Below are 27,210 nucleotides of genomic sequence, written 5' to 3' on the forward strand. Positions count from 1 at the left end.
CTAATGGGAAGAGGCAAGTCTAACACAGCAGCGATGCAAAAGAGAAGGCAGGCAAACAATTTAAATAACTCTGTGTGCTAAATTGCTATAATTTCGCTCAGTATGCCATCTCAGGGCGCCCGGACTCTATGATTACACACCAGTGAGTACTGGCTCCGTTTCTTACACTGGGTTTTCCTGTCTCGAGGATCAGGATGCAGCGGTGAGCGCCACTGAAAGGAACGCTGCGGACGGTGGCTAGTCTCGGGCCTGACCACGGAAACGGAAGACCTGTCAGAAGCCTTGGCTCGCCAAAGGTGGCGTCTCTGGCCCTGAGTCAGGCGAGGAGCCTTCCTCGGAGGCTACGTGGCTACAGGACGTAGGAGCAGGGATGATGGAGGAAATGTGACTTCTACCACCTCCCTCATTTGGCTCCCCGGGCTGGCAGCCCTCCTCCAAGGCCACACGGACCTCTTCCAAATCTGTCACCTGCTCCAGACGGCCTTCCCCTCTCAGGGAAAACCAGTCTGGCAAAACACACCCATTTCCCGCGCGGACCCCCAAGTTGATGCTCGTGACCTGTGGAGCTCAGGACAGCTTGGTGCCCCTGGTATTCTCAAACCAGAGAGCCCATAGTGGGCACAGCCACCCTGGCCCTTGAGGACCAGCCAGGAGTGAGAAGCAGAGCGCTAGACCTGAGGGGGCAGAGGTGGGGAGGCCAAGCTCAGTCACCTGTCTGTGCTATGGGGGAGAAGAGACTAATTATGAGGTTAATCAAAAATCATCCGGGAGAGCAGTTTTCAAACTCTTTCTCTTTAGCAACAGAACCCCCACCCCCGTAAGACATCTTATCACGAATCCTAATAAATAAAAAAGATGAAAGGAAAGCCATTCTGGGTGATCCAGAAGCAGGAATTTCCCTGGAGCCTGCCCACCTGCCTCGCTCTCTGCTCGCACAGAGGCCTGTAAGAATATGGTCACAAAGGACTCATCCGTGGGGCTGGACAGTGAGACTGCCAATCAATTAACAGTTCCACTCCAGTCCATCCACAGACAATCAACAGAACTGGGTTTCTTTTCTTTCTCTGTCCCCCCTCACTGGAGAAGACAGGAAGAGCAGTAAGAGGACCAGGGAAACAGAGGGGCTGGGGCAAGCTTAGGTTTGACACATCAGAAGAAGCACGCCTTCCCCCCAGGTAAAGGGAGCGGCCCCGACACACCCAATGTGCTGTGCGCAGCCCAGAAGAGCTATCAAAGTGTTCCAACGGCAAGGGTCCCCACAGAGAGCCCATCCCCTCTTCCCCAAGGTCTCCTGCAGCTCCTGCCACCCCCCAGGGAGCTTTGCAGAAGATGGGGAGTGTGTGAATGAGGGGAAACCAAGCTTGTTCTGCTTGTGCAAAGTCCTGTCCCGGGATCCCTGTACCCAGGGGCCATTTGCACATGTTCACCAGGAGACTAAATGTCCTGTTCTGTTTGGTAAGAGGTCCCGAGAGACTCTTCCACAAGGCCCTCTTGGTCATGAATGTTATTCCCTATGGGACCCAGTGGGAGCCCCAGAGCGTGACAGCGCTGCCTCTAGAGCCGCCCAGGAAGCCCGCGTCAGCACCCTGCTGTGGAGGCCCCAGAATCACCTGCACCACCTGAGCGGCTGCGGCTGAAGTCTCAGCGCCCGGCACCTTCGGGTGTTCAGCCTCCAAGTGGCCATCAAGCTGGGCCTGTGAGGTGAAGAGCTCCCCGCAGAGCTCGCAGGGGAAGGTGCTCTCCGACTGCTTGAAGTGCTCCGTGGTGACGTGGTGCTGCAGTGCTCCCGGGAAGCGGAAAGTCGCCGCACAGTACAAGCACCTGAACGGCTGTGACCCTGGAAGAGGGGACGGAAAGGACGAGCTGTGGGTGGAACGACTGAGAGGAACAAGAGCAGGGACGGGGGAGGGGCAGGAGTGCGGAGGCAGGTCTAGGTTCTGGGGACTTTGGGGGGGGTCCTCTTTAGGAAAACAATGCAACACTGCAGCTCCAGGAACAGGTCCCACACGGGTGAGGGCTCGGGAGCACAGCGCGGACTCGGGCTAAACCTGCCTCTGCTGAAGCCCGTTCTTCACTTAACTGTAGATACGGATGTAACGATACTGCACTCCATCAAGCCCAAGAGGCACATTTAACGTCTCTGACACGGATCCACCGGCATCTCGTGACTGCTGTGGGCTAGGCGGCAGGCGGGCGTACAATCACCAACAACCGCGCACGTACGCACGTCTAAAGTGGCAGCACCAAGCCCTGCAGGGTGTGCGTCCGGGGCTTCGAAGAAAATCCCCAACAGGGGTGGTGCACGTTTTTAACTCCCCAGAGCCACATGGCTGAGGAGGGACGCGGTGAGGGCTGCGTGCTCGGCTGCTTCCCCAAAGCAGGAATCAGAAGTGGCCGAGCTTCCCCTAGTGCTCAAGGGACCAACAGCAGCGGCCTGCGTGTCCATCAGCGGCGCTGCCGAGGGAGAGCACACCCGCGCCCCACGACACGCACCCAGCCCCCCAGAACTGAGAGCTGCCCTGAGAAGCTAGGTGCTCATCGTCGCCCCCTCCTGTCCTCCTGATGTGCACGCACACGAGTGCGTCCATCTACATCACATTAAGTCCCAAACAGCCCTTAGAACAGTCTGCAAATTCGAAGTGACAATAAAGTGTAGTTTAATTGGCAGCAGTTTTTCCTTCCCAGTGGTTCATTAGAAACCAGCACGTCAGACTTGATGGAGGCAGCCATAACAACGATAATCGCAGTAGCGCTTGAGGAACGCTCACTGGTGCCACGTCTCACGTGCTTCCTGGGTGCTAACAGATTCAGTTTGCAGTCAGGCTGTGAGGAAAGAGGCACCACGACTGTCCCCTTTGTACAGATGAGGAAGCTGAGGCACAGGCTGGCTAAGTGTCCTGGGCCGCACAGCTGCGGACGGCGGAGAGGAGCTGCCGGGCGGCGCGGCCCAGGAGCGTCTAAGAAGGGGCACTGACCTGAATGCTGGCACTTGATGTGGACCTGCAGCAAAGCTGGAGTGGGGAAGAGCTCCTTACACTGGTCACACTCATGGAACTTCATGTCTGCAGAGCATAAAGGAAAGAAGTGCTGGGAACAAATGAGAGGATGGCCCTCTTGGGCTGGAGAGGGACAGGGCTGGGAGTGGTGGTGGCGGCTAATGCTTAGCAAGCGTCTCCCCAGTGCCGGGACCCTCATGCCTATAACCTATTAGTGCAGTCTAGTGTAAAGAGCCCCAGATTGGAAGCAGGCTGCCTGGAGGAAAGTTGGGTTGCTGTGAGAACGGAAGAGAAGGTGCCCACCAGTGCTTAGCGTGCACCTTGCACCCAGGAGATGCTTCAAGACTGGGGTGATTATCCCCGCAGACTGACCTGCAAGGGAGGTATCAAGTCAGTTCTTAATAGATAAGGAATCTGGCTCAGAAAAGAGAGGTCACTTGCTAAGGTCATGCAGCTGATCAGTGCCAGAGTCAGGAGTCCGGCCCAGCCAGGCTGCCACTAGAGCTGCCACCCTTCCCAGGAACCACACTGATCATGACCCCTCATGCCACCCTTCCCGGGAACCACGCTGACCACGGCCCCTCATGCCACCCTTCCCGGGAACCACGCTGATCACGGTCCCTCATGCCACCCTTCCCGGGAACCACGCTGACCACGGTCCCTCATGCCACCCTTCCCGGGAACCACGCTGACCACGGCCCCTCATGCCACCCTTCCCGGGAACCACGCTGACCACGGCCCCTCGGGGCCTGCAGGAGGTTGCAGCACTCCAGGGCTCTGGGTTTGAGAACCACCGCCACTCACACTACTGCTCACTGTCACTGATGGCCTCCGCCAGGGGCACTGGGACAGGACGAAGGCGGTTTCTGCAGCACACACACCACAGCCCCGGAAGTTGGGACTTTTGGACAGAGGGCAGGATGGCGTCATCAAGCCACTCCCACCTCTCAGCTCACACCCGTCTACAGGCACCCCAACTTTACCTGCATGCTCTGCTTTGATGTGCTTCTTGTGTTCAACGGTGTTGGAAAAGGTCTTGTCACAGGAGCTGCACTGGAGCGACGAGAACTTGGAAGATCGATGATTCTGAGCGGCAAACACATCAGGGTGGTGGGTCCGATTGTGGTACCACAAACCAGACAATTGCTGCGAGGAATATGGCACGTGTTAAGTCTTAGAATGTTCCAGCAAGCTGGAGAGTCCCCCAGGCCCTCATGAGACAAATGAGCTCATGGATCTTGAATCACACCCTTACTGTCACACTGAGGGCCCACGTGAGAGGAAAGGCTGGCGTCGGTGGGCACAAGGCACCTGTGTATTTGCCCAGAGGCCGCTACAGGGCAGGGCGCAGCCTGGCCCTACAGAACTCCTCACCCCTCACCACGAGCCTATGAGGGAGGCTCAGAGCCTCTGTGGTGAGGTGGAGGCTGAGGCACAGACGGGCTAAACGACCCGCCCAATGCTGTATGAGTTAGTGAACAGCAGGGCCGGCACTCAAGCCGTCGCCTTCCAGCTGCGGGGTCTGGGCTGCACGGCACTGCCGCCCAGAGGCCCGGGGAAGAGCTGAGACCCTCCTGGAGCAGGAGCATTTGTTGTCCCTGCCCCATAGGCAACTGCAGAACAGCCCGAGACACTCTCCCGAAGTCCCACTTTCCCAGGAGCCAAGCCCAGGCCTTACAGCAGCAGCTTGGCACAAAGTTAGCACTCCATTTCTGCTGGGCTGGAATTAGCTGCTTCTCTCTGTACACCCAAGTCTTAGGGACATCACAAGAACCATTTTTTCCTCTGTAGTTTTAGAGTTGAGTTTCTTGTGTGTGGTTTCTTTTCACCCCCATATGGGGTTTCCCTTTAATTCTATACCACATTAGAAGGTGGAAAAGCAGTCGTTTCCTGGGAGTTAAACAACAGCAACCACAACAACCAGTAATTGTGCTAAATAAGGGACTTCCAGGCAGTGTTACATAGCCCACTGGCACTCTCACATCCCTTGACACACGGGGTCAACAGGCTCGAGTGTGAGTGTCCGCAGGGAAAAGCAGCATTCGGTTCGTGACAAGGCTGAAACCTGAGAGGAGAGGTGGGGGAGTTCTCGGCTCCAGTTAAAGCTCCCAACTGCATTACTCTGACCAGATCACCGAGAGGATCTGAGTAATCACAAGCTGCATCCTTCCTGAGAAGCAGCCACACCATCATCTCCAGGGCCCCCGGCAGACTGAAGGGAGGGCAGCCTGGGGACAGGGGGAGGCGCCCCTGGCAGAGCCCGGGGTCACCTGGTAGGCCTTGTTGCAGATCCCGCAGCTGAAGGGCTTCCCCCCGACGTGGGTCACCATGTGCCGCTCCAGCATGGAAGGGGCGCTGAAGATCTTCCCGCACGTGGGGCAGGGGTGGTACTCCTTGGAGTGGACCTCGTGGATGTGCTTGCGATGGTCCTGCAGGGTGGGGAAGCTCATCCGGCATTTCTTGCAGTCATAGGGATCTTCTATGTCTGGTGTCACGGGACATCGTGAGAAGAGACGGAGGGGAAAAAGACACGACAGGCAGCGGTCAGTGAGATGTGGGCCGTGGACAGCTCCAGGAGCAAGGCTCTGTTTAGAGGTCGGGCATGGCCGCGCACTCCAAGGACCTGCTACGAGTGCAGTGGCCACCTGACGGCTTCCCACCTTTGTCCCGGGAGGAGGGTCTCCCCGAGGCTCCTGCACTAACCACCTCTGCAGCGCCAAGCCATTCATCTCAATTCCTCACATCACCTCCTACAGGTTAAATTCCGTTTCTACTTTGCAGGGAGCGTTGTCCTTGCTCTTGCCTTATCTGCAGTGGGCATTTCTGGGTTTTCTCATTTTCTACAGAGATTTCCAACCAACTCCCCGGAGCAGACTATTTCCTTTCCTGTCAGCATATGACTGACAGCAAGGATGCTTCCTTGCTCCTCACCTTGGATTCAACAAAAACGCATTTTCAATGTTTAATGAGGCCCCTACGACAGGCATGCCTTAAGTGCCTTACAAATATTAACTCGCTTTATCCTTCTAATAATCCTATGAGTGGATCTATTATCATCCTATTTCAGAGATTAGGAAAAGCAAGGCTTAGAGAGGGCCCGCCCAGTGCCACAGCGGGAATGCCTGCACTGGGTGAGGGTCCAGCCCTCACTCCCACAGCCGGGCCCTGGGCCGCCTGCCCGACTGGACATGCCAACTCTCAGCGAGGCCTCAGAACTCAGAGCTAGCACTGATGTACGAAGCCCTGTGTCCCGATGGTAGGGAACTGCAGTTTATTTTCTTCTGAAAGCAGCAGAAAGCAGAATGTTTTAATCCTTTGCCCACGAGCCAATCTTACATGTGCACCGAGTCAGGTTAATTCAGGAATCTGGACACGAGCTCTTGAAATCTCAGTTTACACTGTCTGTGAAGGTGCTTGGAAGCAGTTCTCCATAAGCTGTGATGCGGGCCAGTGACCAGGGTTAGGACCAGTTCAGGAGAGGGGCCTGGATGCTAGCCTGCCACCAGTGACACTTCCTGACACACAGATGTCTTTGGGGTCCTCTTCGTCCTGACAGCTGATCAGTCCTGCCCTGTCCTCTCTCCCCTGTAATGCTACCCGGAAAAGGAGTCTGGAGGAGCATGGCATTTAAAAAGGTTGAAAGGATAAAATTATGGCACCAGATCCAAGCCAGATCTCACTCATCTGGAAGTCTCAGGAGCTGGACAGGGGTCCCGGGACCACGTCGGGGGCAAGGGGCAGCCCTGTAGATACCTCCTGCATTGCCCCATGTCCAGCCCTGTGCAGGGCACAGAGGAGCCTTGACAAAGTCCTTTACCAGCTGGTGGATAACAGATCTGTGTGTCAACATTAAATACATGTTTGTGAGGCACTGATTTTGCTGACAGCTAGACACTGGTGAGTGGGAAACAGAGGTAGGGAGGGAGAAGGGAGTGGGGTATACAGGGTGCATGACATGCTAGAGAAAACGGCTTTGATGTTGACAAAAGGCATCTGGGAGGGTTGCTTTCATCACCAATAATCACATCAGGCATTTATTGAGCATTTCCACATGTCATGCTTTATGCAGATACCTCACTAGTTCTCAAAGCATCCCAAGGTGGTGGCATTATTACTTTCTCCCTTTTACAGAAGGGGAACAGGAGGCTTAGAAAGGTAAAGAAAGCTGCTTAAGGTCTCAAGGAAGTAAATGGCAGGCTCAAGATTCAAGTCCACACCCGTGTGATTTCAGAGCCCAAGCTCCTAACTCCCGGGGGCGCGGCACTGAGCACTCGCCTGCTGTTGGAGAAGACGCAGCGTGGCTGCAGCCAGACGCCATGCTGGCCATTTCCTGAGGCTGGAATGGGGACACAGAGCCTTCCTCACCTTCCCCTGTGTGTGCTGAACTGAAGCATGTCTTTGTATCAGTCCCGGTAGAAGGGGACCAAAACGGGGACAGGCCCCACTAAGCGAGTGGCTAGGGGACAGTGCTGGACACAATGCTTTCAGGGCGGCGTGAGCAGGGACCACGCACAACGGTGTGCATGAACTCGGAGCATGCGGCTGCTCCAATGGGAAGGCGGGGAGGACTACGGGAAGAGTGGGGGCAGGAGGGGGGCGTGGAGAGAGAAGCACGGTGGGCTGACGGGAATATTCTGGTCCTCGGCAGCCTGTTATCAAGGCTCCCTTCAGGCATAATTTGCCTCTGTCAGCCAAGCAATGCCAGGTGGGCTACAAAGGAGACAAGGAAACAGCCTGGACGTTACACAATGACACGTTAAACTGGGATTTTTCTTGAAATAGGAACGAGAGACTATGTTTTGCAGGAGAACAGGGGAGGGGAAGGCACCAAATGGGGCCTGGCTCTGCTGGGGTGACATCTTCGGTTACAACTGTCACAAGCCTCCTCAGAGCCAGGCCTGGCGCCGAGCGCCTGACATCCACCATCTCGGTACGTACTGTGAAAGGTGTGCAGGTGGATGGACAGGCCATTGGCTTGCCGGAAGCCCTTGCCACAGTCCCTGCAGACATATGGCTTGTCCCCGGTGTGGGTCCTCACGTGGCGGGACAGCTCAATGGACTGGGCGAACACAGCGTCACAGTACTGGCAGGCATACATCTTCCCTGGAAACAGACGTGAGTTTACTCACTAGAAACGACACCAAGATCACGCTGGAAGGCGCATGCTGGGGAACACAATCTGGGAGAGGACGCTGAAGCACGAGCAATCTGTGGCATGCTGGAGGGACGGGTCAAGCCCCCTTGATCACGTGGCAGCACACACAGCTGATCGCACAGTGTGGTCTCTCTCCCCTGAGGAATAAGGACAGAATTCTGACCGCACAGACTCCCGTATGTTAACCAGGCCAGCCCGAGTCTGGAAGAGCTCGTTCTACTCCCAGGAAGCAGATGCATCCTCATGCCCAGAAATTCCAGAGTCTGGGTCCCTTGCCACATCCACAGTGCAGCATCGCGACTTCAAATAGAGGTGGCAGACGGGGACTCAGAGAATGGAAGCCTTCTCCCGCTGACTTGCTATAAAGTCATGATAAATCATTTGGCTTCTCTATTTTCTCATGCACGTTACGAGAACACAATGACCAGACTGCCAAAGACTGTTAGAAAATACAGGTACAGAGCAAAGCTGGGAAGCTGGCATTTGTAAAAAGCCAAAGTCCACTATGGGCCAACAGAGAAGTGGAGAAAGCAGTGAGGCAAGGGTCCAGGTCCCCCAAACCCCAGGGCCTGCTTCAACAGGAGCAATCAATGCCATTTTCATCGTTTGCATGTTGGGCTTTGCAATAAGATTTGTTAGGGAAAGAAGGGTTTCTTCAATCAAGAGTGGAATTATTAAGACACTCAGGACTCAGCCTTTGGCCCTCTTTATTCTCACTTGGTAGAGGACCTTATCTCAGAGCTCAGATGCCGTCTGTACCCTCTGGCTCCCAGCTTTCCCCAGAACTGCAGACCTACACATCCAACTGCCTATTACTCACCCTCCGCCTGAAGGTCTAACCAACTTAGCAGACACAGCTCCCAATTCTGTCCCCAGCACCCCCAGAACCCTCCGCCCCGCCCCCACGAACTCTAGGCTCCTACCTGCAGTGAATGGCAGCACCATGTCCTCAGCTGCTCAACCCAGAAACCCCACAGCCGTCCTGAACTCCCCCCTCACATCCGCACCCAGCACAGCACAGGTCCTGTCACTTCCGTGTAAGCCAACACATTCTCCAACATGAACGTTTTACAGCTGCCCCTGCACAGCTCCAGCTGAGAGCCCTGTCCCCTCCACACCTCACCTCTCTGTGCACACTCTTGCTCTATTACAGCGGACAGGCTGGAGCGGCCAGAATTAACCCTAAGTCACAGCCTCTGGATCCCCTGCTCACAACTGTCCTACGGCCCCCAAGGACGTCCATGTCCTAACCCCTGAAACTTGGGAACATGTCCCCTCCCATGGCAAAAGGGGCTTTGCAGATGTGATTAAGTTAAGGATCTTGAGATGAGAAGATTATCCTGGATTATACCAGCAGGCCCAACACAATCACCAGGGTCCTTGGAAGAGGGAGCAAAGAGGGACAGTGCAGGAGGCGGGAGAAGGGACACAGAGGTCGCAGCGCCGCAGCCATGAGCTGGGGAAGGCAGACAACCTCTAGACGCGGGGAAAACAAGGACGAGTTTTCCCCCATAGCGTCCAGAAGGAACACACTTGCCGAAACGTTGACTCTACACGTGTTAAAAACTTCTTTTAACCTCCCAAATGGGAAGATTATACATTTGCATTGTTTTAAGCCACTGTGGTCACTTGCTACAGCAGCAATAGAAACTAGCACATTCTGCATAAAACCAAAGTCCTAACCTTGACTTAAAGGACTCTCAAAGGCACCTGGGTGGCTCAGTTGGTTAAGCATCCGACTTTTAGCTCAAGTCATGATCTCACGGTTCATGAGTTTGAGCCCCCACATCGGGCTCAAAGTTGACAGTGCAGAGCCTGCTTGGGATTCTTCATTTTCCCTCTCTCTGCCCCTCCCCTACTTGTGCTCACTCTCTTTCTCTCTCAGAATAAACAAATAAACTTAAAAAAAATAAAAACAAGAACAAGACCCTTACAAGATCTGGCCTCTGGCAACCCCTCTGGCCTTGTTTACTCTGCTTTGGCCCCGTCTAGTGGCCTTGCGGTCTCTCAAACAGGTAAGGCTCATCCCCAAATGGAGAGGGGCTCTGCGCTTGTGACACTCCTCTAGATCTGCCGCTGGTTCCAGCTCTCACTTCACTCGGGGTCTACCCAAACCTCACTCTGCCAAGGCCTCTCTGATGACACAGAGTGTGCCCCACCCCAACCCTGCCAGTCTTCTGCCGCTTGCCCTGCTTTCTCTCTCTCCAGAGCAATCACAACGATCTGAATGTGTATCACACATTTATTCATTTACAGTCTCTCTCACCGTGAGAGAGCGGAACATAAGATCCAGGAGAGCAGGGTGTGCATAGTTCCACTGCCCCGGCACCTGGAATCGTGCTCAAGTAAGTTTACTGAGTGTCTGTCTACTATTGCTAAGTACTGTTCTAAGTTCCAAAGATACAGTGGTGGGGGGTGGGGGGAACTAACAGCCCTTCCCTCATGGAGCTGGCACTCTGACAGGAGGAGACCCACTAGAAACACAGTAAATTAATGAAGTAGATAATATGGCCTGTGACAAGCACTGTGGAGAAAGGCAATGCAGGGGGCTGGGATTTCACATGGGCGGGCGGGCAGGAAAGGACTCACGAACTCATGGGAAGGGGTGCAAATAAAGAGTTGAAGGGGATGAGGAGGGATGAAAAGAAAGCATTCCAAGCAGAGGGAAGGGCAAGAATGCAGGGCACGCAACAGGTGTCTGCAGGGCTGAGGCCCTGCAAGGCGGCTGCAGTGGAGAAAACAGGGTGTGGGCTGGGGAGAGGTCGCAGGGGACCTGGTCACACAGAGCCTGCCAGGCTACAGAAAAGCCTTCAGATTCTCCACCAAGCCAGGGGAAGAGCCTTTGCAAAAAGGTTTTGAGCAGAGAAGGGAGAAGACAGGTTTAGTTTTGCAAGGATCCCTGGGGCCTGTGTACCGAGAACAAGGTCCAGGGAGAGGGGGAGAGCCAGGCGGCCAGTAGGGTGGCTGCTCATGACAGTGCCGAACAATGCAGAGGATCTCCGAGAAACCTTCTCTGACACCGCACCGCACCTCCCCTCCGACTGGACTGGAAGCCCCTCCCTCACTCTTCCATCTCCCTGGTGCCATTCCCTGTCCCACCGCCGTCGGCTCTGCAATGCACCTGTCTCTTTCCCAGACACACCCTGGACCATCAGCTCTGTGAGCACAGGAAATCCAGCTCAGTCCCTCAGCCCCTGCCGCTGCCTGCGCCACAGCAGGTGCTCAGCCAAGGTTCCCCTTGGGCTTGAATCCCACCTCGAAGCCCAAGGAACTGCCGACTTTGTGTAGATCTAGCTATGGGGTCACCAGCCTCTCCTCGCAGCCCTCTCCATCAGCAGTTGGCACGCCTGGCCGTCTGTGTGCCCAGAGGCCGTGCGCCGATGCTGTTTCTAAGCTACCTGAGATCTTAGTGTGCCTAGACCCAAGTGGGTTTTTAGGCAGTTCACACAGTTAATGTTGGCAGGAAAAATGAAAAAATTCTCCACGCCTTGCCTTCTGAGTGCTTCTTCTTGGTGTGGTAGGCCAGGGCGGAAGCCTGGGTAAAGGTCATGAGGCAGTGCTTGCACATGAATGGGCGGTCCCCAGTGTGAAGGCGAAGGTGGTTCTTCAGGGTAGAATTGGCCGCAAACTTTGCCCCGCACTCTTCACAGGAGAAAGGCTTCTCATCAAAGTGCTCTGTCAGTTTGTGGTACTGCATGCCTAGGGACCAGAGAGACACCAGCAATCAGTGTGACGAAGCCAGCAGGAGGACACGAGAGCACCGTCTGACGCCAGGCCCGAGACGAAGCACAGCACGGACCACAGGAGAGCAGGCCACGCTCCCTCCGACCCCACACAGGCAGGCTGCTCACCCAGCCACTGCCCAGCGCTCCCAAGGTCACCTCGGTCCCACCCGTTTGGTTCAGGCATGAAGGGTTCTGGGTGTCTATCTTTCCCATTCCCCCTTTCTCTTAAATAGGACCTCCCGCCTGGACAGAGAAACAAAACTCACTTGAAGCTTCCTTAGGTTTCCCCAACAACTGGGACAAGTCTGACTGTACATCCCGTGGCTTCTGTGACTTATTTATTATCAAGAAACAAGTGCTCATGGAAACCGAAGACTCAGGGTTAAATAGCCGGTTGTTGTTATGAATAATATTGGCCACAATTGCCAAGTGCTGACTCTTACAGTAGGCACTGTACGCAGGTGTTTCACTGCATTACGTTAAATCTTTACAACAATTCAAGAAAGTGGGTGCTCTCGGGGCTCCTATTTAGCAGGTGCAGAACTAAGAGATTCCAGAACTCAGACTCTTCTCGAAACATGAGCCTGCCTCTGAGGAGCCCGTCCACAGCCCTTACTGCGCACAGCAAGGTACGAGGCCTGGAACCCAGACTATAGTATCCAGAACTATCACCCTCTTAAGTTACTTAGCCTTCCTGTAAGCACCTGAGGCATGGGCAAATTCTCTCCCACAGAGGTCACACGTCACCGGAAGCCTTTTCTTCTTCTTCTTTGGGACGTCGGGCTCCCCTCCGCCACCATGGGCCTCCAGCTGGTGTTTTTCCAGCTCCTTCTTAGACTCCTTGGTCTCACTGCACTCCTTGCACCGCACCTGTCTGCTCTTGGCCACACGGCAGCGCTTCATGTGCACCTTCAGACGGCAGTAGAAGTGGAAGCTTTTGTCACAGGCCTTGCAGACGAAGCTCTTCTTGGCAGCGTCGGGGGAGGCAGACACATCTTTTGCTTGTGGCTCTGGCACGGAGCCGGTCTCTCCTTGATGGCTCTGTGTCCCAGACCGGCAGCTTTCCTCCGCTGGCTTGGCCACCTTCTCATCTGTTCTGTCGTTGGCGACACGATGAAATTTATTGCTGACTTTCCACCTTTCCTTCTCTCCACTTTCCTGAGTAAGGAAGCCTGCATATAAGAGAAATCACATGGCTCTGGAAATTCTCTTGTGTTTCTACTTTGCTCCCTAACTTTTCTTCTTGGGGAAAACTGGAGACTACTTGGGACCCTCCTCAAACTCAGAAGCAATGCCCCTGTCATCTGGACTTTGTGATACATGTAAAGAGCATCATGTTACATCTACGCCTAGGACTCCTCCAGGTACTGGGAGCATCCAGGAGAAGTAAGGCAGCAGTGGACCAACTCTTGTGTGAACTGCTGCCTCTTCTCTCCAATCCGGACACACCCCGTGGGCCTGACAGGACCCCCGCCCCGCTCTGCTCCTTACCAGTGTATGCTAAGTCACACATGACCGGCTGCAGGCCTGGGAAAGATCTGTGGACGTGGCACAGGAGGTAACATATTTCAAGGGCCGAGACAGATTTTTCCACGGCTCTGCTCAGCACTGCATTCAGAGAAGCTTCAGGGCTGGTTGTCTCAGGGGAAATGCTCAGAATCTAAATGAACACCAGGAGACAAAGGTTTGTGGTTAATATCAGCAGTTTCCTCCATGGTTTTCAACTTAGGAGAAAAAAGCTTATTTCAGGGAGGCATTGCTTCATCTGTAACAAGTTGACAGTTCTTGTGATAAATGTGGTGGAGAACCTCTTTTCCCAAAGAACAGGAAAATTGGCAAAATTAAAAAAAAAAAAGGAGGTACATGTCAAGACTGATATGTAAATACAAAGAAGGTACAAGCAAGGAAGCACTGAGCATTTTCTTTGAGAAATATCTTTTCAGAAACCAAGAGTCTCCAAAAGAATTTTTCTAGATCTTAATATAAAGGCTTGGAAAGCTGTAGGATTTGGTAGCTGGTGGTTCTGTCTTGAAGATCAAGATCATTTTTCATAATATATAATTGTCTCAATGTCTGGAAGTAATTCTGCATGATCAGTGGCTTCACATTTTTAGACACTTAGATGTACCCTTTTAAACATTTTCTTTCATGAAAAAAACGCAGCTTTTTAAAGAAGGTTCAAATAGGGGCTTTAAAGAGGCCAAGAATATGATTTCAAAGCCCTCCTTTTACAGAATGTTACAGCTATCAGCAGAAAGAGTCAGTACACTGAGAAAATAAAGCTCAAACCATCCACAGATGGCCAAATGGAATTTTCATTCGGGAAGACATTTTATTTCTGCTCTTTTCAAGTCTATCTAAATAAACCTGATGTCCCTGGAGGCAGGCCTGAGACTCATTAGCGAGGCCCAAACTCATCAACCGCAGGAGCCCCATTCCTAAAGCACGAGGCGAGCTGGAGACAGCCTGGCGGTGCATCTTTCCTCTGAAGCCCCACAGAAAAACACACACCTTCTCCACATCTGAGAGTCAGGCCAAGGTGGGGCTGTCACCGGCGTGGACAGAGCTAGAAACCATCCATGCCTACTTGGATTAGAAAGCACTACAGGTGAACGTGTAGCTTCGTTTCAGGACCTTCAGAATTCTCCCCCCTCAAGAAGCACACGCTCCTGGGCTGGATAGCCAGGAGTCCACCCCAGTCCCCACCTGGTTTTTCTGGGATCCCGGCCACACCGAGAAGCCTCACAGAAAATGAGCTGGCACTGTCTGCTACCCCATATGGACAAAAGCTTTGTTCTATCTATGTTTATCTTGGCTCTTCCTAGACGCCAGAACAGAGTATGCGAGAAGACCAGTTTTACTTTCCTTCCTCTGAAAGCAGTTGCATCTCAGAACCAGGTAGGGACTAGTTTGTGGTTCCCTTTGAGTTTACCTAAGTTTAGACAAATGAAATACAGCTAGGTTTGAGTCACATGAGCCTGGGTTCAAATCCTGCTTCAACTCTGACCACCCTAGACAGGCTACTGAATACTGAACCCTTTGGAGCCTGAGTTCCCTTGTCTATAAAATGTGGATGGCATCGCCTGCCACACAGAGTTGGGAGAATTAAAAAACAAAGAGGTGCTGCGAAGTGTTGGCTCGGCACAGGGCTCAGCACGCAACAGGCCCTCTGCAGAATGTGGGGTCTCCCTTAGGAACGAGAGCATCCCAGGCCTGGTAGAACTCTCTGGAACAATGTTTGATCCGCACACTGCCCCCCTCCCCCCGCCGAACCTCCTTCACAGCCTCTGCCAGCTGCCCCTCCTCTGCAGTAAAGCACTTGAGTCCAGTCCCCTGTTGGATGGCCTCCAGGATCAGTCTGCGATGCCTCAGCATGGCTTCTAAGGCCGCACGTTCTGGGTTGGCCGCTGAAAGAGAAGAGGATTAAAACTCAAGAGTGGAACTGTGAGCACCATTTTTCCTTCACCCTTTCTCATCTCAACTCTTCGTAGTGAGAATACGCTGTGCCGGTCTTCCTCCTGGGGCTGGGAGTGGGGGAAAGGGCAAACACCACTGCAATTACAGTTTAATATAAGCTTAGATTTCTGCATACTTTCAAAGGTTCACAAACCCCCATGTCCTTGAACAAAATTGCCAGTCCTTCCTTCCAATGGTGGGGATGTGGAGGATGACCCTAAGAGAGCTCTTTCTAGTTTCCGGCCAGGCTGATGATAACTTCTACCAGGGGAAAGCTGGGACAGAGATTAGGTAGCCTACCTGCCCGGAAGAAAGCATCGGCACCAGGCTCCCTTCGTATTTCCTCCATGAGCAGGTTCAATGGGCCGGTCTTTGTCCCCTGAGCCACCAGCAGCAGCTGCCAAATGGCTGTTGCAGAGACAGTCTGCTTTTCTAGAGCAGCTGACATCAGAGAACTGAAACCACCCGAGCCAGAGTCCTGTTTCACAAGCTTCTCCATGACCTTCAAGATGTGGCACAAAAACACAGTAAGGGACTTTCTAGCCACCAGCCAAGCTGCAAGTCTGAATCCTGGGTGACAGTGGACGTAATTCTGGGGAGGGTTTTTCAACATCCTTCACCTCTCAACCTGACAGACTTTTATACAAGACAAAGCTCTCCGTACTTCCTTTTGAATGCCTTTCTTATTACTGCAGAAGTTACAACTTCCAACTTATCACTGTGCCCTAGAAATTAAATCACCTTGTTTTCCTTCTCCTCTACCAACCCCTTAGCATTTCTCAATACGGCTGTGTGTGTATATTCATGTAAAATATAAACATATTTTTAAACTATGCGTACATGTTCATCTTTTTTCCTTCTCTCATTTTACCCACCCTCCCTCCCTTCTCCCCTTCTTTTTCTCTTACCTCTCTTTCTCCAGGGGCTAAACCCTTCATGTGTGGGATCATTTTTAACAACATCTGGTTGTCTGTGAAAATCTCCGAGAGGTTTTCGTGGTATCGTCTCAACAGCTCAGTCCCGTAATCATCAGGGCTTGCTTGGACTGCGGGGATATTAGCAAAACAATAATGTTTGTGACAAGCAAACACCCTTACAGGCTTCTCCCAGGCCAGATTAGGGGAGTGGACAGAGGAAGAGTGCCGCAATGCCAGCGCTCTGTCTCCTCTGGAAGGCAAGTTCAGCTCCAGTCTTGGGGCCTCAGACACATATGTTCAGATCTCCTTTGGTCTTCCCTTAATCACTTGGTGCTTCAGGGTTGCAAAACCACTAATCCTTTGAAAGTCAGCGCCCAGTGGTAGAAGCTAGTGACTGCTCAACAGGGAGGTAATTAGAAGGCACGGTTGTAGGGATTCAGAGGCACAGATTCAGGGGCTGTTATTCCTGGAGTCTGAGGTCAAGCATCCATGCGGCAATCCAAAACACTAGCAGGCGCGAGTCAAGACTCTGGTAGTGAAGCTGTAGTCAGGTTTTGTGTATATGGCCTTTGAGCCAATCTGTTTCTCTCTTAAAAGGTTATATTTAATTTATAAGTAAGAAAAATAAAAACTGTCAGGCATTTCCTTTAAGTTTACAGATATTTAAGAATGCATTCTCCTCTTTGGCCCTATAACTCTACTTCTGGGAATCATGTCTTAGGAAGGGGGAACCTGGCTGGCTCAGTCAGTGGAACATCAGACTCTAGATCTTGGGATTGTGAGTTCGAGCTCCATGTTGGGTATAGAGATTACTTAAAAATAAAATCTTAAAAAAAAATTTCAAAACACTTTTAAAAAGGTGGTGGAGGAGGCACCTGGGTAGCTCAGTGGGCTGAACTCAGTGGGTTGACTCTTGAGTTCAGCTCAGGTCATGATTCTAGCGAGGATCGTGGGCTCGAGCCCCGCATCAGGCTCTGTGCTGAGTGTGGAGCCTACTTGGGATTCTTTCGCTCCCTCTCTCTCTGCCCCGCCCCCATTTACGCACATATGCACTCTCTTTCTCTAAAAAACAATAAAAATTAAAAACTGAACAAATGTGCTGAAGGCAAAAAGTCTGTGTACAAAAGTATGTGTCACTATACAATTTGTGATGATGATGAACAGAACATCTAATATTTACTGAGTGTCTATGATGTGCTAATAAACACTGTGCTAAATGTTGTATGTATGTTATCTCACAGTGGCCACAAAAATTAATGTGATGGGTACCATTCTTACCCTCATCTGAGAGAGGAGAAAATGAGGCTCAGGGAGGTTAAGTCATTGGCTCAGGGTCACACAGCTACAAAATAAGTCAGGATGACAAACCCAGGTAGTCTTTTTCTTTTAAGTTTATTGATTTATTTTTAAAATTTATTTTGAGAGTGAGGATGGGCTGGGGAGAGGCAGAGAGAGAGGGAGAGAGATAACGCCAAGCAGGGCTCTGTGCTGTCGTGGGGCTCAATCCCACAACCATGCAATCATGACCTGAGTCTTGATAGCCCTCACCATTATAATACGTAATAGCCATAAAAAATAGGGTTACAGGGGGTTTTTTGAAATGTGGAGGAGAATGCTTATGTTATATTGGAGGAAATGATAAAATTATATAATAGGGGAGAATTATTTCCACATTGTAGAAAAATGTGACAAAATAGGTCAATGTCTTAACACTAAAATAATCAAGTGGTAGGGTCCGAGGTTGTTTCCTTCCTTATTTTTAAAATTGTTCAAGTTTGTGTAAGTATTCACTATTTTTATAAGCTAAAACAAAGTTCTCTCATTTTCCAACTATCCTCTCTCTGAAAGCCATGCCAGTCTCCGTGCTCCGGGTGGGGGAGAACTGGCCGGACTTGGACCGTTATCCTAAGGTTTGGGACACGGACTCCCTTCCCCCAGACTGAACGTACAGCGGGACAGTGAATTCTGGGGACTGCCAGGGCCAAACTGCACTCATGCAGGAGCGGGAGAGTCAAGATCTGAGTCTCTGCTGCTGGTACTTGTCAACACGGCTTGTCAAAATCCCGCACTCCGTGAGCCCGTCTGCTCCTCGGGCATTCACCGGCGCCACGTGACGCAGCCCTGGGAAAACCACACCTTAACAACCCCGGACCACAGGACATCTCCTGTGAGGGACATCTCCGTTGTGATGGAGAAGAGCAACTCTCAGATTTCCGATCTTAACTCCAGACCTATGCAGAATCACGGGTTTCTGACAGCTAGTTTCTGTTTCCCAAGGGCATCTCTTCCCATTAGCTCACCTCCCCAGCATGGAGCCACAAGGGTGTTTGAGCTCTAATTTTCTGGGAGAGGTTCCAGTCCAGAGAGCCTACAATTAACTAATACCTGGGGTGCTTGGCGAAGTGGCTAATTTCCGCAAATTCTCCAGCAGAAGGCCCAAGTTTGGGGATGTTGGTTTCACAGCCTGAAGGAGTTTTACCAAACTCTCTGCAGTCAGAGTCTTGTCTTCAGACATTCTGTGCAGCAGCTTTTCCACGGCCTCCTTGGGCGTCCCGCCCTCGCAGCAATTCAGGATCTCCTGCAGCGGCAAGCAATCGGGCAGACACTGGTCACTGGCGATTCGCGGGGCATCTGACGCACCGCTGGCGAGCCCCGCAAGACGGCAGGACGAGGCCTGTCCCCAGGTCCTCCTCTGCAGTCTCTAGCACCACCGCTCCCAGAGTCGCTTCCTTGCGCTATGTCAGAACAAATCCTAAGCATTCTCCAAACAAATAGCCCTGTGAGAATCCTTCCTTCTCAAATGCAGGTCTGTGCTTGTTCTTTGCCCCCCAAGGTTTGCATTTTGTGAGAAGACTCCTACACGCCTACATGGCAAAGCAGGTAGCTTGCCTCTCACCTGGTTCTTCAGATTTGATTTGTTCAGACACAGACTAAGAAACACACTGGAAACTAATGAGTACCGTTACAGTGGTTTTCGGCCTCTGTTCAGTACAGGACATGACCATGGTAAGAGGCTGCAATTTCAGAGCAATCCTATTATTTTACTTCCTTTTACTTTATTTGCATAGCAATCTGAATGCCCAGATAAGTTACATGTTAGTCTGTGGCTTCCAAAATAATAGACTTAAAATGCATTTCTGGAGAGATTTTCTTGTAGAGTCTGTATTCTGGATCTCTCTTCTCAGCTCTACACGCACATCAGTTCCAGTCCTCAGGTCCCACCTCCACCCCCTTTTCTTCCTTGGTATGCTGGAGGATTTGGTGAGTCAAAAGAGCACAGGGCTCCAGCAAAAGGTGGAAAAGGAAAACAAATGACTGCTATTTTACAGCTCTCTCCCTATGACGACAGTCCTAACAGACTCACTGTGTAGAACTCGGCTCGTCTGGAGCTGACAGACAATGTGGGGGATTATTTCAACACACGTAATCTACACATATAATCCACAGCTTCCTAGTACCCAAGTTCCCTTTGGGAGAATGCCAGCTCTCAGGAGAAACAGTCAAGCAGATCAGTCACTGCAGCCTGCCAGAGGATGCCATTATCAAATTAACTCCCATTAAAAAAATAAATGCAGTTATGAAACCAAATTGGTGTTACGTATACAAAAGGAACACCTATGTTATATATACAAAAGGAACACATACATTATAAATTAAGCTGTCATGTTCCTCGTCAGCACAGAACACATTCTCTGTTCAACGCCTAATATACACTAGATTTCTACTAAATGAATCATAATTTAAAATGAAAGTGTCTCTATCTAAAACCCATTATGATTTCACTGCTATGTCTTGGTTCCTAAGTAATGATCTGATCCATAATGAGGCAGCCGGATACTGTCCAGAGTGGGTACAGGCTTTAAAGCTGGACAGGCCTAGTGGGAACCCCAGGCCTAAAATGTATTGCCTGTGTGACCTGGGTGAGTTACTTCATTCTTTGAACCTTGTCTTCCTATCTGTGGAAGAAGAGAATAACGGCCCTTGCACAGTTGTTAGGAGGAGTCTATAAAGTGAAGTTGCTATTTGTAGAGCCTGCCATAACTTCTGGGACATACATGATCTTTAAATGATAGCGGTTCCTGGTGTTATTAGGAAGCGCCACGCACAGTGGTTAAGAGAACGTGCTTGGTTGAGAGTTCCTGACTTCCAGCAGCTGTGTCTTGGGTGAGCTGCCTAACCTTCTTAGGGGTCTGCTTCTTCACCTCTATTTTATTATTTTTTTAAATATTTGTTTATTTTTGAGAAAGCGCAAGTAGGGGAGGGTCAGGGAGAGGGAAATAGAGGATTTGAAGCGGGCTCTGTGTGACAGCAGCGAGCCCAGTGTGGGGCTCGAACTCACAGACTGTGTGAGATCATGACCTGAGCTGAAACTGGATGCTCAACCGACTGAGCCACCCAGGTGCCCCTGTTTCTTTATCTTTAAAATTAGTGTAATGTCCTTGACTCAAGTTGCTGCCAGGGTAGAGTTTAGTCATGTTCCCTCTGCACACAGTAAGCAGTAAGTTAAAGACAAGTGTAGTGTTACTATTCTTGTAACTGCTTCCAATCCTGAAGGAAAGGCATTTCTACCACTTCTGACGGAGCCCAGGGTATGGACAGATGCTTTGCCTAGCATCATCCTGTAACATAAAACAGGTCTAAAAGGGCTGAGGGAATGCTGCCCACGATGTCAAAACACAGTGGCTATCCGATCAACATTCACCTCTACTCTCCTGCTTCATTATTTTGCTTCAGTTTTCATAAGAAGAAATAGCTTAATGAAGCTCTGATAGAACCCCAATTCTAAGAAGTGTTTTTGCGATTTAGAACTAATTTAAGTCCTTCTGCTTCAGTCCTTTCTGTCAAGTAAACTGAAAGTGACAGAAGAAAATGACAGTGTGGTCTGTTTTGGTGCAGGGAATGAGGGTGAGTTTGGGCTCTTCCTATAAATGCTATTTTACTGAGATAATGAAGCAGTTCAGAGGACACATTCAATCTAGCTAATAAGGAAAAGGTTTGAATGAGTAATCGAATGAAATCCCTAAACAGGGAATCAGGTACTTCTAGAGCTATAAGCAACTTACTTAAACTGAGTGCCTGAAATGACATTTAATTTTAAGTCTAAGGAGAAAACAGAGGTTTCACCTTATTTTGGATATTAGCTTTCTCTAAGAAATTCAAAGGAGCTATAATTTTGAAAACATAATCTATAAAACATAATTCTGAGATTAAAGATTGCTCCCAAATGTTATGAAGAAAACTCCAGAATAAGATCGCTGAGAAAGGAGAATCTAGGAGCCGGTCTTCCCTACTAATCCAGTGCTCGGCCATTCTACCACTATTTTCTAAACATTTTCTCTCCCCAACCTATAAGCCACTTCCCACAGTTTTAAGAATTGATGCCACAGAAGTTCTCTGCCCCTATTCCTTCCTTCCAGATATAAAAATATTTTTAGCACAAAGTTGAAATCAATATCACCAACAAATACAGTTATCTAGTTGACTTGAGAAGTCATGCCAGCAGTTTTATGAGGATTTTAGTCGCTGGCTGGTGGGAGGGTAAATTGGTACAACCTTTCTGAAGGGCAATTTGGCACCAGAGAGCAAACACCTGAACATTTTTATGCTCTCTATTCCAAAATCTCACTTCTTAGAAATTACTCAAAGGAAAGAATTTGAGAGGTATGCAAAGATGTGTGTTAAAGGATGTTCTCAACTACATTACTTACTGTGGCAAAAAAATTGGAAACAAATGTGCAATAATAAACAACTAATGAATTATGGTGTGTCCATTAAACAGAATACAACGCAGCTACCAAAATCCATATTATAGGGATGGAAATGTAGTTGCAATTTAGTAAAAAAACCAAGCTACTCTGGCTACTAAGCCTATCTCTGGATAATTCAAATGAGAAAAGTGGGAGCACGTGCTCCAAAATGTCAGCAGTGATCATCTCTGAGTGGCGAGACAGTGAGAGATTTGAATTTTTTTGTTTTTGGTTTCCCCACTTTTTTCTACAGATGAAAAGTGTGTCCTTTCTAAAAGGAAGAAAAGTATCACAATAATTACAAAGGTGCCTGAACATTTTAACCCTTGGGGCAACTTTTATATTAAAAACTCATCGAGTCCGAGCCGGACCGCTTGCCCATCCACGTATCTGAACGTCTAACTGCCGACGTGATGTGTGAGGCCCTCAGCAAGCTGCTGCAGGGGGCACGAAGAGATGCAGGTCAAGAACGTGACTTCACGGTGCTCTCTCTGCAGCAGGTACAGAGACACCACGAGGGAGCAAATGCTACGTGCCACAGGGAGGTTCAAAGGCGGGCCGCGTAAATTCAGGAGGAGGCAACGCTAGACGCCGTTACCCTTCTCTCGGTGCTGGTCAGGAGCTCCTCCTTGGCGGCTTCCAGGAACTGCAGGCTGGGTCTCGGCTGTGTGACACACTGGATCAGGGCCTCTTTGTGTTCCAGTAACAGAGCAGACAAGGTCTTTCCCTCCTCTGTGCTCCCTGGGCGAGAAAGAGTTAGAGACGCACACCAGAGAAGCTAGTCAATTTGAAGAAAATGACAGCCTGGTTTGTCAAGAGAGATCTAACGGAATAGGAAAGTGATGCTCGGCCTATTTTGAGCACCCGAATGCAGAATCTCTTTTTGGAGAGGAAAATACTTTATTATTCTGTTTAAACTCTATGAAAGGAAAAATGTTTCATTTATCTGTCGAAACACAAAGCTGCAGAGCCAGCCAGAGGTTAACTTCTGGTTGGCAAGGCCACTGCTTTGTACCCAACCCAAAGGAGGGGGGCGGCAGCCGCATGTGCTGCCGGCACACCGGCTCGCCCTGGGCAGTGAGAACACGACGGGGACAGGTGGCTTTCTGAGGGGCAGGGGAACACGGACGGTCTTCTCCAACCTCAGGGTGTCAGACTAGTTAATGAGGGGATAGAAGTGGAGACTCAATTTAGCTTGTATATATTTAACAGGCAGCTTCTGGAATTACATGTAAAATTGATGTGAAAACCACTTAACAGCAACTAAGCCACTGGAGCAAACTTGACAGCATCTTCCCAGAATAAAACTCAAGCCACTCAGGTGGATAGGGTTTTCTCCTACCTTCTGGCCGCATCGCTTTGACGTCTTCTGGCGTTCTGTCTGACAATGCTGCCTTTACCTCGGGGCTGGAATCCTGGCATAGCCTCAGCAGAGACACGACAGTCTGAACATCCAGGCTCTCATCCCTTACTTTATCCAGGATTCTCTGGAATGCTGAACGTCCTTCTCCACCCTCAAGACATGCCATTATAGTCTGTGAACACAAGTAACCAGAAAGAGAGATTGGCCAGCCGCGAGAACCCCATGCTCCTTGGATTTGGAGTGTGAGGCCCTCACCAATTTGATCCCTGCCTGTTTGGCCTTTCTGTGGTACCTGGCATTTCTATTACCTCCACATGAGAGAATGTTGAGTGGGGGAGAGGGGCCGAAGGGGAGGGGAGGAGAGAGGGGTGCGGGGAGAGAATTAATCGTAAGCTGGCTCCATGCTCAGTACAGAGCCCAACACGGGGCTTGATCCTATGACCCTGGGATCATGATCTAAACTAAAATCAAGAGCAAGATGCTCACCCCAGCATCCCAGGCTCCTCCGACATTGTAACACTGAAGCATTTGGTATGGATGCGCACCAGCCTTTCTGACCCCTCCTTCTCAGCCTTCCACACTGCTCTCTTTCCAAATCTATAACCAGACACAGTACCAAAAACTGGTCTCAACTCTGTACCTTTTCTTCCATTATGGTCTCCCTTTGGAAAAGCTCTCACATACACAGCTTCTGTATCACCTCTAGGCAGATAACCCTGAAAGCGAGCTCTCTAATCCTAAGTTTCTGCTTAAATCTAGAGCCACACAATTTCCACTCGAAATGCCTTATCCTCCAGAGGTCTTGGCACCACATGCCACCATCTGGACGTGTCTAACCCTAAAGTACTGAACTACCAGCAACGCCGGTGGTGAAATAAAACAAAATTAGCAAGCGGAAGGCCAACTGGAATGAAGGGTTAGTATTTCTATTTTTGCAATAATGGATTTACTTTTAAAAATATGAAACCAAACGTTAATTTCATGTGTATATCCTTTATATTTCTACTTGGCAAAACTACAACCTACCTTTGATGATTTCTAGCGTCGACACTATAAAAGGGTTTTTGCACAAGAAAGCAAAAAGGTATGGTTTTCTACACGCAGGCACACAACGTGAAAGGATCTCATGAAAATCTACATTTGCAAAATTCACCCTAGATAGTTCTTATCAATTCTGGCAGTAACTATAAGTTTATAATTTTTGTTCAAGAAAGATTTTTATGCTTTTCTCCTCTTCCCAGATGAACAGGAATTATGAACGAGTTAGACTTTGTGTTTCTTGGCTTTGCTTGAGCTCACTTTCCAATCACAGAACGGCTGTAGAAAGCCAAGTTAAACTTAAAAGAAAAGGTTCCTATGATTTTTAGTCATGTACAAAAGTAAATTTAGATAAAAGCCAGATTAGGAATCCACATTAACTGAATTAGGTAACTTCTATGAACCTGAAGTAACTCATCTTGTCTCTATTTTAAAAATAATAAGCAAATGAGATACCAACTCAGGTGAATTTAGTCACATGTATTCAACCTGCTGTGCTTTGGTTAGTCCACCTAAAATCTCTTCAGGGGACGCCTTTTTCCTGACGGCAGTAGGCGGCAGGCAGCCTCTGACTGGTCTGCAATATATCTGTCACCAGGTACTCACTCCCGTAGGCTGAACTTGATGACATGCTTCTAAGGAAAAGAATACGGCAAAAGTCACGGGCTGGCACTTCGGAGGCAATGTTACTTGGCTTCTGTCTCGTCCGTGTGGCCCTTCTCTGTCTTCGCTCTGGAGGCAAGCTGCCATGTTGTGTGAGCTGCCCTCCGGAGAGGCCCACACGGCAAGGAACAGTCTCTGGCCAAGAGGCAGTGAGTGGGCTCAGAAGTGACTCTTCAGAACCCTGCCAACAGTCACAATGACTGAGAAGGAGACACTCCCCACCCCTACGCCAGCCCACCCCAGCCGAGCCCTGAGCTGTCTGCGGCCTTGGCCCATGTACGCTGACATGAACCTCCTAGGGAGCCTGAGCCAGGGACTCAGCCAGGTATGTCTGGCTTCCTGACTGACAGAAACAGGAGGTAACAAATGTGTGCTCTTTTAAACTGCTAAATGCCAGAGCAATTTGTTACAGGGCAATAAATAACGAACACTCAGTGCTAATAACCCACTCAGTGCTAATGCCCTCAGTAAACAGGTTTCTCCTTCTTTATTTTCCCATTCCTTCCTTCCTTCCTTTCTTTGATGCATCTTAACTGATACAACACTTCACCGTCCTCTTCTATCCTACGCCAGCATCTTCAGCCGAAGCGCTCCCAATATCCCAGATGCACCTCTCTCGGTGTCCAATCTGTCGGGCGTTATCATACGGGCCGGTGGGGAAGAGAAGCCTTCATCAGTGGTGGCATCTGATGCGCTTCTCATTATCCTCTCTGCCGTCTCCTCCTCTGCGGAACTGCTCAGCAGTGAAATTAAAACATTTGTTAACTTCATTGCTCAGCAGTGACGCTAGGGTGTGACCATCTGGGAAGAAGGGCAGGGGTGGGCTGATGAGAGGGCCAGGAGGGAGCAGTCAGCTGCCTGGCCAGCCCTGCTCTTTGCTCTTTCTTCCAGAACCTACTGGGGAGCTGGCATCAGAGCCAGCATTTTAACTGTTACTCCATCAGCCTCCTCGGCTGCCTGGGGCTCCTCCGTGCGGTGAGCCCTTTCCTGAAATAGCATTATCTGCCTCGGCAGAGGGTGTCACATATTGTGACAGACTGAGGTTCACTGATCACTGTCACGTGCCCAAACTCTGAGAGAGTTTTGCTCTTTAACCATACATTTGGAATTCCTTTAATTCTGAAAGCTAAAGGTACTTCAATAAATTCATCTCAGTTCATGATCACACATGTAATCAAAGTACTTTGATTTATTAATGAATTACGGGTCAGTAGATTTAAAGATGGGACAGTTTCCTTCTAAAATTTAATCTTTGCCTTACACTAAGGTCTTTTAATTGAATTTACTTATTTTCCCAACTGTCTGGCTAGTGCCTTTAGGTGTGTTTGAGCTATGCTGCATTCTTGGTCACTCACCCTCCCGTGAATGCCGAGCTAGATGACAGCATAACGACACAGACCACGTGAGCTCAACACCATCCCGGACCCTGTGCACAGGTGCTGTCTCTGCAGCTCCTCACTTCAGCCCTAGGGGGCAGGACTGCTACAACTATGTCAAGGAGTCAAAGGGGTGAGGTGACCTGCCCACGGCTGCACGGGCAGGAAGCAGTTCCCTGGATTAAACACTGAGCTTATTCCAGACCTGGCCCCCTTTTCATCATTCCAACTCCCAGCTTTTGAGTGCAACCGAATCCGTTTACACTGCATTCTACTGGACTTAGGAGAATCAACATCACTTTGAACACTGGGTCATGTTTCGGCCATCTAGAGCATTCCTGCTGGTACCAATGGTTTGTATACAGACTGGTATGCAGTAGGTGCTTAATAAATACTTGTTTAACTGAAGAAAATTCTCTTGCCCTAAAACCAACAGCCCGTCTATCTAGGGCTGCATACCCTAGACTTAATAATTTGCAGAGAGAAGATTCAGAAAAAGAACAACTTATTTTCATTTCTCATCCTGTTAACTTACTTCTCAACAGGGTCACCCTACAACGTCACTGAACACAGTCCACAAAACACGGACCTGCCCTTCTTCACAAATCTCCAAAGTAGAGACATGGCTGAAAACATCACATTCACATGGGAGACTTGTTTGCCTTTGAAACAAAGTTGAAGGAGAAAAAAATGCTACTAGATCTTAAGCTCTGGAAGTCTTTCTAGAACTTTAGGTGAAAAGTGGATCAAACAGCAAGGAAATCAATAGTAGAA

The 27,210-nt window shown here is 50.0% G+C and overlaps 1 protein-coding gene across 4 annotated transcripts in view; it reads right to left on the reverse strand.

The window, feature by feature from the left end:
• The window catches only part of ZBTB40 (zinc finger and BTB domain containing 40), a 77,639-nt gene that overhangs the window by 3,892 nt on the left and 46,537 nt on the right, over positions 1 to 27,210 (reverse strand). For 3 of the 4 annotated variants that reach the window (XM_029946685.1, XM_029946682.1, XM_029946686.1), the window contains exons 4-17: positions 23,339 to 23,531; positions 22,595 to 22,737; positions 18,635 to 18,827; positions 16,241 to 16,377; positions 15,633 to 15,834; positions 15,150 to 15,283; positions 13,368 to 13,536; positions 12,581 to 13,048; positions 11,644 to 11,850; positions 7,935 to 8,099; positions 5,267 to 5,481; positions 3,980 to 4,142; positions 2,976 to 3,062; positions 1,611 to 1,837 (exon numbers count right to left, since the gene is read on the reverse strand). In XM_029946685.1, coding sequence (XP_029802545.1) covers positions 1,611 to 1,837; positions 2,976 to 3,062; positions 3,980 to 4,142; positions 5,267 to 5,481; positions 7,935 to 8,099; positions 11,644 to 11,850; positions 12,581 to 13,048; positions 13,368 to 13,536; positions 15,150 to 15,283; positions 15,633 to 15,834; positions 16,241 to 16,377; positions 18,635 to 18,827; positions 22,595 to 22,737; positions 23,339 to 23,531 — 2,703 coding nt within the window. The remainder of the gene's footprint in view (positions 1 to 1,610; positions 1,838 to 2,975; positions 3,063 to 3,979; positions 4,143 to 5,266; positions 5,482 to 7,934; positions 8,100 to 11,643; positions 11,851 to 12,580; positions 13,049 to 13,367; positions 13,537 to 15,149; positions 15,284 to 15,632; positions 15,835 to 16,240; positions 16,378 to 18,634; positions 18,828 to 22,594; positions 22,738 to 23,338; positions 23,532 to 27,210) is intronic. The other variant, XM_029946684.1, reaches the window with a different exon arrangement.

This window comes from Suricata suricatta, chromosome 8 (assembly GCF_006229205.1).
Source record: "Suricata suricatta isolate VVHF042 chromosome 8, meerkat_22Aug2017_6uvM2_HiC, whole genome shotgun sequence".
Classification (NCBI taxonomy): Eukaryota; Metazoa; Chordata; class Mammalia; order Carnivora; family Herpestidae; genus Suricata; species Suricata suricatta.